The sequence below is a fragment of the Actinia tenebrosa genome, unplaced genomic scaffold (assembly GCF_029948245.1).
Source record: "Actinia tenebrosa isolate PJP-AT-01 unplaced genomic scaffold, QUT_ActTen_1.0 PGA_scaffold13__45_contigs__length_12533684, whole genome shotgun sequence".
NCBI lineage: Eukaryota > Metazoa > Cnidaria > Anthozoa > Actiniaria > Actiniidae > Actinia > Actinia tenebrosa.
This window is the reverse complement of record NW_028292573.1, coordinates 11,985,686-11,998,643: the sequence shown is the minus strand read 5'-3', so window position 1 is coordinate 11,998,643 and position 12,958 is coordinate 11,985,686. Positions and strand designations below refer to the sequence as shown.

At 41.6% G+C, this 12,958-nt stretch overlaps 1 protein-coding gene across 1 annotated transcript in view; it reads left to right on the top strand.

Moving 5' to 3' along the window:
* LOC116305052 (uncharacterized) overlaps positions 1–12,958 on the top strand; it is a 35,089-nt gene that overhangs the window by 11,739 nt on the left and 10,392 nt on the right. Inside the window, exons 15-22 of the mRNA XM_089028662.1 lie at positions 96–299; positions 726–977; positions 2,729–2,974; positions 9,761–9,949; positions 10,092–10,322; positions 10,839–10,922; positions 11,227–11,463; positions 12,162–12,323. Coding sequence (XP_088884788.1) covers positions 96–299; positions 726–977; positions 2,729–2,974; positions 9,761–9,949; positions 10,092–10,322; positions 10,839–10,922; positions 11,227–11,463; positions 12,162–12,323 — 1,605 coding nt within the window. The remainder of the gene's footprint in view (positions 1–95; positions 300–725; positions 978–2,728; positions 2,975–9,760; positions 9,950–10,091; positions 10,323–10,838; positions 10,923–11,226; positions 11,464–12,161; positions 12,324–12,958) is intronic.

The window sequence follows — 12,958 nt, the reverse complement described above, 5'->3', positions numbered from 1 at the left end:
ACGAAGGGTGGGGTGGATAGCGCTATCCAAAAAAATAAATAAACAAAATAAAATAAAGTTATTGCCATGACTGCGTATCTTCTGATCTCTTCAAGTCAAAAGATGCAATCCTCTAAAGATGCCCGCCAAAGGCTACGTATATCCTCCAGTGTGCTCGGCTAGTAATGGACCTGTTGTGCAGACGACATGCAAGTTTGGTTGCTACAATGGATTTGCACGCAGCTCTGGTATAACCTCCATTACCTGTGGTAATAATGGACGATGGGATCAGGATGTATCTACAATCATAACCTGTGAAGGTTTGTTTGATTCATAGATATAGACACAATTGATCAATATAGAGGTTTTGCACCGTCACGTGACGGCAGCCATGTCAGATGGGAGGAAAAATACAATCCTTTTACATAAGAAAGAATTCAATTCCCCATACCAAAGGGATTTTATTGTTCTTCCATCTAACCACAGGCAGTCCAAGCTGTATTATAAGCGTGGGCAAGTGATGATACAAAACCTCTATTATGAAAATGCATTCCTTTACTTTCACTGCGACAGTTTACCTTTCTCATCTCTTGTGGACGTTTCCTTATACTTTGGTTTCTTCTCAATAGTCTCACTCATTTCGATTTCACCTGCAAGTACAGCCTCCTTATTTAACGAATAAGTGTAATTTCTGTCTTTATATTATCTGCTAACCAATTACTACGTCTTTTTTCCCCTTCTGAAAGACAAAACACCACCGATGTTTACAAAGTCTTGTCCTGCAAACATCCGAGTCGTTCTGGCAAAAGATGGTACCGCAACAGCCAATTGGACGATCCCTGTGGCCGAGGACAACACGCTTGTGCCCCCGAAGATGACAGTAGATCCATCCAATGCTATTCCACCATTCAAGGTAAAAAAGCCGACTGTTGTGACGTATAGTGCTACAGATGACGCTGGCAATGTTGGAAAGTGCTCCTTTAAGATAATTGTCGAAGGTAAGAAAAAATTGTAATGATATGATTATGATGTTGGTAATGCTTAGAATTGTCACTAGCTCAGGGAAATTAGATAAATATTGAATATTATTATTGTTTATTGATTATGAAGTTTACCATTTTCTTTATTGATACGCGCTAATCAAGACAAACTCTAGCAACAGTTCAGTGGGCAATAGCCAACCAACAGTATATTTGATAGCGCCGGACTTGCCTTGAACATGGTCACTAGTTCGCGAGTGTCCGTATCACAGATAATAATATATTTACTTACTTATTTTATTTTATTTTCTGTGCGTCCTCAAGGGAAGTGCCTAGCATGGGACTAAGAGTCCCGTTCGCGCTCTTCATATTGGGTAGTCTTTAATATTCATTTTTCTAATTATTCATACATGTACCTTAGTTATTTATTTGATTGGCGATAGTCTATAAACCTGTATCGACTGTTGTCCCGATGAGCGCGTACCAATGAAAACTATGGTAAAGTATTTTACATTTGTAGTGAAATTTCAAGCGATTCTCCTCTGCTTGATAGTTTTCAATTTGACTTGTTTGTCTTTCCTTGGCACAGAATATGATATAATATTTGTGACACTTTTCATGATTAAAGACTGCCGCGTACGGAATAAATGCGCGACAGGTTTTAATTTGCGACGATTTATCAAACAAACAAAAAAATTGGAAAAATATTTTTTTTTAGAAAGTATTAGTTTCAGGTCACCCATCCAGGTACTAACTTCACCCAACCGGACTTGACTCAGTTTCATAATATGGAAGCCCCTTTTCCCCCACTTGACCACGGTTCCAAGTGAATCAGCATAACAATAGCTGTGAAAACAATGCACCGGATAGACTAGACTTTTTAACATTATATTTTCAACCGATTCCGTGCGTGGCAGAGATGCAAGGGATTAGCCGATATGGTCTGGGGGCCGGCTGGTCTCTCCCCTGATGCTTCGGCTAGAACATTTTCTTGCGTAATTCGTACACCCAAGGGCAGAAGGATTTAATTGCCGTCAGGTCCGAAGTCCATACGCCGCCTCAGCTCTGCGGATGTCTCGGGAGTATGGCAAAGTTGAATCGAGTTTTTTTTCTTAAATTTTTGTCGGTGGGTTTGAACCCCATCGTATCCGGAAAATTTTTTTTTTTCTTTTTTTTTTTTAAGGTATATCATCATAAATTCGTTGAATTTGTTAACATCTTATTTTTCGTAATTAATGTCCACTATATGGGCTTTCGTACTTGTGGGCCATCATACATAACCGGATTAAAACGAATCAGGGACACGGTTTTCTTTGTTATTTGAGAATAATTTGTGTCCGAAGACCTTACCAAAATTTGAAATAAATTTGTTATGTACCTCGAACGTCGGCATTAGAGAGTTTTATATTGACTTTTTTTTCTCCCCGCAAACGGCAAACGTGACCACGTTTTCATAGTTTTCCTTTATTTTACTTTACCTTTTACAAACCTTCTCACCAAGCGCAAATACTCTTTTGTTTTTCTACTACTTGGACTTTTTTGCGATTCTTTTTCAGTAATTTAAAAGAATTTTTTAATGGTCAACTGACGTTTCACGTTTGCCGTGAACGTAAATATAAAACTCTCAATTAAGTCTATACATCCCCCGGGCCTCACCATGTTATTTAACTCTTACTAGTAGGTGAACACGGGTTTTACTTACTGCATTTGCAATCGTGGCTACCAATCAGCATTTTTACTAGATTTGTGTTTATCTTGTATCAAAACAGACAACAAAGGACCAGAGGTAGTGTACTGTCCAGATGACTTTCAAGTGCTTGCCACGAAGATGAGAGAACAGGTCAAATGGAAAGAACCTGAATTCAAAGACAACAGTAACGATGAGATAACAGTCAACTGTAACAGACAAAGCGGCGCATCTTTTTACTGGGGAGTATGGAATATACTGTGCAGGGCTTATGATAAGAATCCTAATAACAAACCTGGTATCTGTAGCTTCAAGATTACTGTCAAACGTGAGTTATTAGACCTCCTTACCTTGGGCGTAATGTTTTTCTATTTCAGACCACTTGTCATTCCCTGGAGTATGTTATCTACGACCTGGGGTTAATAATCTACGGCCTATTATCGATCAATTAACCTCTCCCTTAGGCTTCTGCCGAGCTTCCTGATTACTCAGTAATTAGTTCTCCCGGGATAGCGGTGTCGGGGTCGAAATCTCCGGCGTACGACGATGGAAGTATGGTATCCTGTTATTTATAACCAATTAATAGCAAAAAAATTAATGCAAATGTTAGCACCTCCAAAACGTACACAGATACTAACAAATTATAGAATCTTCTTGTCTCCTTTAATCGTACTTTTTTTGGTTCTTTTTGAGTCTACACGTGTCTACATGTATATAATATCTCATTACCATTTACGTCATTTTCACCACGTGACACTCTCCCCTGCTTTGAAAGGTCACCATTTTTTAAAAGCTTAGTGAGTCCTAGCGATACCTCCTTGATAAATACCGGGGTGATCAGTCCCAGCGCCATATCACTCCTCGCTCTTTCCACTCACTTTCTTGCTCCTGTGTCTAATTATCATACATAATTAATTTTCTGGTGGTTACAACACCCTAACATTTGCTATCTTATGATGCGTTACAAGAGAATTCATGATTTTTTTTATTTTTATTTTTTTGATACTAAGTGTTCATAAGTGTTCCTATGTTTTTGTATATGACATGAGTATGTGAATATCTCTGCCGGCTATCCATAAGCCAAAGGTACAGTGTTCAACAGGTGCCAAGGAGGATTCACTGGGTGCCAAGGTAATCCGCAGTACTGCATCTGGTAAATGCCGTGGTTATACTGGAGTGGCAGGCTTGGGGGATATACCATTTGTTGGTATGGTGGTATTTGCACACTGTGAACCTGGTTGAACCCATACCGTTCAGGTGGAGCACGTGCTCTTCGTGGGTACTGGTTACCTGTTCTTCCTATTCCATGCTCTGGTTCAGGTGGCGCCGTGGTCTCTACCTGATTTGCTGAGTTCTCTTGAACTGCATCGTGTTCCCCTGCAGGACGTTCCACTTCAGATCTCTCCCCCTCCAGTTGTAGAGAATCACCTTGTTCATCATGAATATCCTCAATGTCACTATCTGACATGTTAGAAGAGTCATCAGGTGATTCTGGTTCCTGTTGTATGGGGCTTTGTCGTGCTGGCTGTTGTTGGACGTGCTGTGCGGGTTCTAGGTAGTCGCAGGGAAAGAGCAGGTTTCGATGCAGGAGTCTCGAGTTACCCTCGCGGTCTTCTCGCTTCACTTCATACACCGGGCCCGTCCCCTTTCGGTTTACTACCACGTATACAGTATCTTCCCAGTACGAACGAAGCTTGGCTGGTCCCCCTCGAGGCGTGAGGTTTCGAACCAGGACACGGTCTCCTGCTTGAAGCTCCGTGTAGTTAAGTCGACGATCATAGTAATCTTTGCTCCTCTCGTTACACTTTGCTACATGCTTCCGGGCTATGTCGTATGCTGATTGCATCGTTGACTTCCATTGTTTAACGAATTCTCTTTGGGGGAGAGATGCACCTTCAACCTCTCTACCGATGATTAGGTCGATAGGTAATCTTGGCGTTCGGCCATAGAGCAAATAGAACGGCGAAAAACCTGTACTAGCATGTGGGGTACAATTATAGGCGTGGACAACTTTGTTAACGGAATCCTTCCACTTGCTTTTCTTGTCCTCTGGCAAGGTCCGCAGCATTCCCAGCAACGTTTGGTTGAAACGCTCTGTTTGTCCATTTCCTTGTGGATGGTATGGTGTAGTCCTGGCGTGTTTGATACCGCTTAACTTTTCCAGTTGCGAGAAGAGGTGGTTTTCGAATTCTTTCCCCTGGTCATGAAGAATTTTCGCTGGAAACCCAAAGCGTGGGATGAGATCGTTAAAGATTTTGTCAGCGACAGTCCTGGCAGACTTATTCTTTGTGGAGTACGCTTGAGCAAATCTTGTAAAGTGGTCAACGACGACTAATATGTACTCGAAGCCGCCGGCGCTCTTCTCCAGGTGAACAAAGTCAACAGAAATAAGTTCGAAGGGCGACGATGACGTCAGGTGTTGCATCGGGGCACGAGTCGGAAGTTGAGGACGACGCTGTTTGAGGCAGTGACATACCTTAGTGACGAAATGAGTTATGTCATCTTGCATCCCGGGCCAAAAGAACCGTTCCCTTGCCAGGCAAATCACTCGGTCTGCACCCAGATGACCCATTTCTTGGTGGAGTTCTTTGTAGACTAAAGAGCGCTTACAGTGAGGCAGGACCAGTTGATTATAATTTGTTGTTCGTCGACGTAACAGACCGTCGTCGCTCACCTCCAGCTTCGTCCATTCTCTCAGTAAAGCTCTTGTCGACCGCGATTCAGTCATTAACTTACGACGTGATGGGCGTCGTCCCACACGTTTGAGCTCCAAGACTCTGCTAATGGAGAGATCACTTTGTTGTGCCATCTTCAAGTCGCTAATTGTTATTCGGCTGCCATCAACATCTATCAATGATGGCTGATCCATGACATCAACCCGGTTTGTAACTGAAGCTATCCACGTGGTGTCTCCAGTTCCTAATGCTGTTACTCCAACAAGAGTTGCGTTGACTTCGTCACGTGATGTGGTGTTATTATAGCACGTGTCGAGTTGTCCCATGTCCATTGGCATTCGGCTTAAGGTATCAGCGACGGTGTTCGAACTTCCAGGGTGGTATTTTATGGTGAAATTAAAGTCCGTAAGCTCCCCGATCCAGCGGTGACCTGTAGCATTCAGTTTTGCAGTAGTCTGGACATAGGTCAGAGGGTTGTTATCTGTGTATACAGTAAACTTGGGTGCGTAATATAAGTAATCTCGAAAATGTTCACACACCGCCCACTTTAACGCCAAAAATTCGAGTTTTCCTGAGTGCATGTGATAGTTGGATTCCGCGGGTGTTAGAGTACGTGATGCGAAACCAATCGGTTTCAATTTACCGTCCTGCTCCTGGTATAATGCAGCTCCCAGACCATCTTTGGACGCATCTGTAAACAAGACGAAAGGGACGTTCCAGTCTGGGTAACTAAGGACCTGTGGTGACGTTAAAGAGTCAATAAGGCTGTTGAGAGCCTGTTGGTGTCGTTCTTCCCATTTAACTACAGTCGATGAGGCTGTACGGTCCTTTGTCTGTTTTGGCCCCTGCAAAAGCTCAAATAAACATTTCGCAGTTTGTGAGAAGTTAGGTATGTATTGCCGGTGATAACCTAACAGTCCTAACAGTTTTCTCACATCGGACACGGATGTTGGTTGACTCTTCTTTAGTGCGAGTACGGCTTTGATGTGAGTAGGATCAGGTCGATGCCCGTCCGCCGACACGATTCGACCGAGACACGTCACCTCTCTTTTGAACATTCTACACTTCCTAGGCTTTAGTTTCACGCCATGTTCGCGGAGACGGCGCAAAACGAGGCGAATATGCTCCACATGTTCCTCAAATGAGCTGCTAAAAACGATAACATCGTCAATATAGGGGATACAGATTTCATCCCTGAGTCCCGTTAAACAATGTTCCATAAATCTTTGATACTCGGCTGGGGCGTTTTTCAGGCCAAATGGGATTCGAACCCATTCGTACAAGCCCCAGGGGCTAACAAAAGCCGTAAGATGTCTTGACTCTTCTGAAATAAAGCCCTGGTGGTAAGCTTTTCCTTGGTCTAGCATGCTGAACCACTGGTTACCACCTAAGCTTTCCAGGATTTCTTGTACGCGTGGAAGTGGATGTCGATCTGAAAAAGTTTTCTTATTAAGCTCACGAAAGTCTACGCATAAGCGAAGATCACCGTCCTTCTTTCTGACGCAAACTACTGGCGAAGAAAATGATGACCTGGATTGACGAATCCATCCCTTATTTAACAAATCCTCAATATAGTTTTTGACTTCTGCGTACAATGGTCTTGGGATCCTAGAATATCCTCGATTCACTGGGTCGTTAGCCGTCAGGTGAAGATTCATTTGCAACTCTGGTATGCAGCCGATGTCTGCATCTTCTTTGGAAAATGATTCCTCCTCTTCAATTAGCATTTTTGTAGCTAACGTTTTTTGTTCTTCCGTGAGATCTCCGAGATCAATCTCCGATAGTGGGCCAGTTAAGATAGCTTGCTCGTCACAATTTGATTTCAAGATGTCCGACACTGAACTAGATTTAGCTGAACTGTTGTCCGCTCTAATACCATTAACACCGGACCGACGTACATTTTTCTCTTCTGCGAGTTTAACTTCAACGGGCGTTACCGAGCGTACAAGGTGTAGTTTGCCTAGTACAGTTCTGCTTTTCAGGAAGATATCATGTTTAGAGTTATTCTTTACTTCAACTTCTACTCGACAAGACTTCCCGCGTTTTAAGCTCACGATAGTCTCATTAATTTCAAGACCGGAATGGATTGTCCCGTCCACTTCCGGTTCAAACAAAGCTGGTGCATTGACATCAAGACTTCCGGTATTTGCACGACAGGTTACAAGTACTGTTTGATTCATCGGAATAATAATATCTTGTTTAACAGTTTTCAGGTTACACAGTTCCGTTTGGCTAGTAGATTGTATAAAGTCAATAAGTCCCGCAACATTTTTACTTGCATTTCCAATGAATGAAGAAGATAACACAGAATTCAAGATATTTACATCAGTTCCATTTTGACTAACAAAGTTATTAACGACTTCTTCGATTATATTAAATCCAATGATAGGCAAATCAAGAGGTTTTTGTGATACCAGAAATGGTGTAGCTACATGGCAGGAATCGTTCGAATCATTCAGTTCAAAATCAATCTCTACCCATCCCACAAATGGAAATTGGGTTCCGTTAGCGGCTTTTAAGTCTAGTTTTGAATCACCAATAAGTTCTGACAATGGACGTATTTCTGCTGTCGGATAATTGGTTATCACAAAATCTTTTGACACTACAGACACTTGGGCACCAGTATCCCACAGTGCGTTACAAGGTACATTATTCAAAGAGCAAGAAATTGTGCACTTACTTCCAACCAGTTTAATCAGTGATGTCCGTTGCTTTGGTGTTAGATGACTGACGAATATTCCACTTTCCCACTCGGCGTCTTCTTCATTACTCGCTATCGTAGAATATTGGGACACGTCAATATCTGCTACTCCCTGTCCCTCGGTGGCAGCAGATGTCCGTTTCCCTGGTTACGCTGTTTACATCCACGAGCCAAATGGTCGCTCGAACCACATTTGAAGCAATGGTTACATTGGCTGATGTTTCTTTGTTCGCAATCCTTACATGTTTTTCTTCTTCTTTGATGTTCTTTCGCTGGCTTATCATTGTTAGGCGACGCACTAGATTTTGACTGTTCTTGGACCTTGGCATTTAACTCGGCTATTTGCGCCTGCAACGCTTCAAGAGTTGACATAACCTTTGACATTTCTCTGGCTGATTTTTGGCTGTTGTCATTTATTGAAGACACAGTTACTTTGTTTCCCGTGCGACTTGTGTTGAACTTTAGTTGCCTCTCTCCCTCCACGGAAACTATTTTATTGAGTGTCTCCATGAGTTCCTCGTCGCTGGATTCGCCAGTTTTAAGAACAAATCTGAATTTGTTGCGAACAGTCTCGTCACGCAAGCCAATTTCAAGTGCATGAGTAAACAGAGATTGTACCAAAGTTGCATCGTATTTCAGTGAGTCGTCAGCTTTAGATGCGAAGATTATTCTTTCCCTCAGTGAAAGCGCTCGTAGCAGAAAGTCTTGTGGGCTTTCTTTTGTGTCTTGTACTAGATTTGTTAACTCCTGGTATAGTTCCGTTGACGATTTCTCCCGGTAGTGTACCCTGATGATCTGACGAAGCTTTTGTAATGTGATCTCTGTCATCATTTCTAAATAGTCTTTCAGCTTCGAATTCGGGCTTATTGCTCGAATGACTGCATCGACTATCTCGTTTTCCTTATGTCCCCTCATTAAAGCATTGTCTATTTGTCGCATTAGTCCAACAAACGATACTCTGTCCTTACTGTCCCCTCCAATCGTTCCGGCTATTTTAAAATCTCTCCTCAGGTTTAAATTGAGTAATTCTCTCATGGCATTGTTTACACTATCCTGAGTCATTGGCGTTGACGCATTAGCAACGTTGGAATTGGTGATTTCCTTCGCGCTGTCTCCAGCTGCTAGTGGCGTTTCTTTAGATACAGAATTGTTGTTTTCCTTCACGCTGTCTTCAGCTGCTAGTGGTGTTTCTTTAGATACAGACTGCTCATTTTGAATCTCAGCATGTGTATTTGATTCCTGAGTACTGCTCGCTGCAACATCCACGTTACTCACGTTTTCGGACACGATCCCCCACACATCGTTTAGGAATTTTTGCAGGTCGTCCCCTTCAAATTCCTCGGTGCCCAACTCGAATCGTTCCCTCAGCTTCTTAACTTTATATCGGCGACTCGGTTGGCCGCTGATATCCACTTTAAGAAACTCCCCAAGCGTTGCGAGTTGATCCGCGTTCAGTGTGTATAGCTTCTCCTCGATCTTAAGCTCTAATTCCTCCATAGTGAATGTGTCCGATGATCAATCCTTATATAAATGGTTTCCAATACGTCTGAGCCCCCAAAAATATGTTAGCACCTCCAAAACGTACACAGATACTAACAAATTATAGAATCTTCTTGTCTCCTTTAATCGTACTTTTTTTGGTTCTTTTTGAGTCTACACGTGTCTACATGTATATAATATCTCATTACCATTTACGTCATTTTCACCACGTGACACAAAGTTTTATTTTTTTCTAAAGCAAAGCCATGTCCAGAACTTAAGCCTCCAGACAACGGAGCAAAAGCGTGTGATTTATGGATGTTTGGTAGCTTCTGTACTCCCATGTGCAACAGCAACTATGACTTTGCTAGTAGGATTATTCAAACCATGTGGGTTTGTGGAGCTAAGGGAAGCTGGTTTCCAAGCAACAAACTACCAGACTGTTCTAGTAAGTGTCTATTTGTGTATCGGATAATGGTGCCTGGTGCGCACGCCTGGTGACTTGTGCGCATGCCTGGTGCATAGTACTTGTGCACTATACCGGACAACGTACAGAAGGTTTCAGCGTTTTTTCCCCCTTAAATTTACAGAGGTTTATGTTCCCAAGAGTGCTAGGAAAGCCGGAAGTATGCTGTTCTATTTCGATGGTGACTGTAACGATCCAGCAGTACAGACACAAATAAAGAAGCAGTTTATAGAAATTTTGAAGACCTCAGTATTCAAAGATGTTTGCATTGACGAAGCGTTGAAGGAAAAGTGCAATGCTACCAATGTAGCCGTGGAATGCGGAAAAAAGACACTGAGAAGAAAGAGAACAATTGGTAATGTAACGAGCCACGATGTGCAAAAGGGGTTACCAGGGGCGGATCCAGGAATTTTAGAAAGGGGGTGTCTATTACAAAGGTTTTACCAGGAATTCAAGGGAAAAGGGGGGGGGGGGGGGGGTGACTGTTACTAATGATATACTGAGAAATTTAAGCAAGAGGGGGGGTCAATAGACATCCCTATTACCACCCCTGGATCCACCCGTGCTAACGTCTTATGATTATACCATTTGTTTATGACATTAAAAGACCTAATAATTAATGCTTGTAGAAAAGAGTTTTGGGAGTAACTATATCTTTGATCTAGGGCCGATATGTTTTATATCTATAATTTATATCTGATATCTATAATCTAAGGGTTTTTCTCCCATTCGATCTGTTTACTAGCCGTGCCTTAACTTACATTGACCCAAAGGCTTTTCGTGATTCGAAAATTTAAATTGACGCCGGTTTGGTTTTTTTGTTTTAGAGTTGTAGTTACCAAATGTTTTTTTCCCCCTTCTTTTTCCACAGACGACTTCCTAAGCTTGGCATTCAAAAGAACGCCTCGCGCTGCCTTGGATTTGAATGAATTGAAAATCACTTTTGAACTTTCTGGTAAGTTGTCGTTCGTTATCGTGTAATAAGAGGCATCGATAGGTTAATTACTTTCAACTGAAGTAATTACTTTGAATTTGATTTTGGTGCTCAGTACTTAGTGTGTTAGTGTTACTATCAAGAAAAGTAAGAAAATTTGATCATATTTATGAATTAGGAAGGTAGTATAGAAATTATTTATCATTTGTTGAAACGAACTCAGAAAAAAATCAGTGGCCCTGATATAGGAAAATCAATCTTGGCAGGGAAATAATGTGCATTGACATTTTCAAAATTTAAACACTAAACGTATATCTGTTAATAGTTACACTTCCCAGTGAGGCGAGTGTAGTGAACAAGACGAAGGAAGTGGTGATAGAGGAAACTCAGAATGCGACACACACAGTGGATGAGATGGTAGATAAGGTGGGAAAGACATTGGATGACATGGTAATCAAGATCAATGATCAAGTAATCAAGCCATTGAATGATTCTGTGGTCTTTGACGAAAGTATGAAATTTGAATGTAGTTACGGCCAAACTTTTGTTGATGACAAATGTGGTAAGTGTTGTTTCAATCTATCTGAGTTCATGGATCTTTAAGGACCATATTAATGATTACTAAGCTCGTGCTTGGGGTAATACTATCAATGTTTCAGGATCAACCATCACCACCATCATTGATATATATATCACTGCTATCACTACCCTTACCATTATTTTTATAACTAACACAACGCAATAGACCCCTTGCATGTGACGTCAAAGCAGCTCGATCTGGGGGACAAAACAAAAGAATTCCAATCTCCTAAGAATGTACCTATTGTTTTGTCTCCTTGCATGTGACGTCAAAGCAGCTCGATCTGGGGGACAAAACAAAAGATATCCAGTCTCCTAAGAATTGGTACCTATTGTTTTGTACCCAGATAGAGCTGCATTCCAAAGTGCTGCAAGGGGTCTATAGCACTAGCACTACCAATGGTCCCCTTCACAGTTCCCTGCGCCATCTTGAAGGGTAATCGTGGCTGTGCATCGAAGTGAGAATGGCGGGAACATTGTAATGATAAACACATGTGAATAATCGTCAAAAAAAGGTGTAAAAAAGGTCACCGCAGTTCTTGCTTCGATACACAGGCACGGTTACCCTTCAAGATGGCGCAGGGAACTGTGAAGGAGACTATTATTCGCCTTTCACACTGCTGCTGTTGATAATACTTTCGCTTTTCACTAAACGATTTTTTTTTTACCTGTACGTATAAGTGGCTTGCACCTTGGGTACGTACCTTAACAAGACAACAGAAACATGCGAGGAGTGTCGTAAAGGATGGTACCAAGAACAAAATGCACAGGAATATTGTATCCGCTGTCCTGATGGAATGTCTACCGTTGATACAAGGTCCAAGTACAAAACAGACTGTATAGGTAATAAAAAAGACAATCTTTTATTCATGTTTTTTAAAATAGATTTCACGACTCTTTCTTGGTGTTGAAAGGTACCTGAGGCATAAAGATATTAAAACAATAATAATATAAAGGATAATAATTTTGGAGCTGCAAAACAAAAACCTAACCCAGAATACAATAAACTTGCTACACCAAGAAAGACCCGATTTCCCAAAGGAACACTGTTGCTGCGAACTTTTCGTATTTGAAGCTAATATCATCCCCTTGAGTATTATGTCCTTATTTACTGGAAGTAGGTGTCTGTATCCTAACGTCAAAAGAGTAACGCGTACAACGGGTTATTAATGGCAGAACTTTGAAAGATAAATTCATAGAGCATTTTCACATGAAGTCAAAGCCGCCATATTGGAGCACCTTTGACAATAACTTTGTAATTAGTTTCTTTTGTTAGGTACACCAATATGGCTGCCATCTCTGTTGTCAGACATGAAGTCACAGCCGCCATATTGGTGTACGTTTGACAATAACTTTGTCATTAGTTTCTTTTGTTAGGTACACCAACGAACATCGCTGCCATCTGCATTGTCAGTTAACTCTTGAGGGACTGAGTGAAAACCCTCTATTGCCAAATTATCTTGAATCGTGGTCCTTTG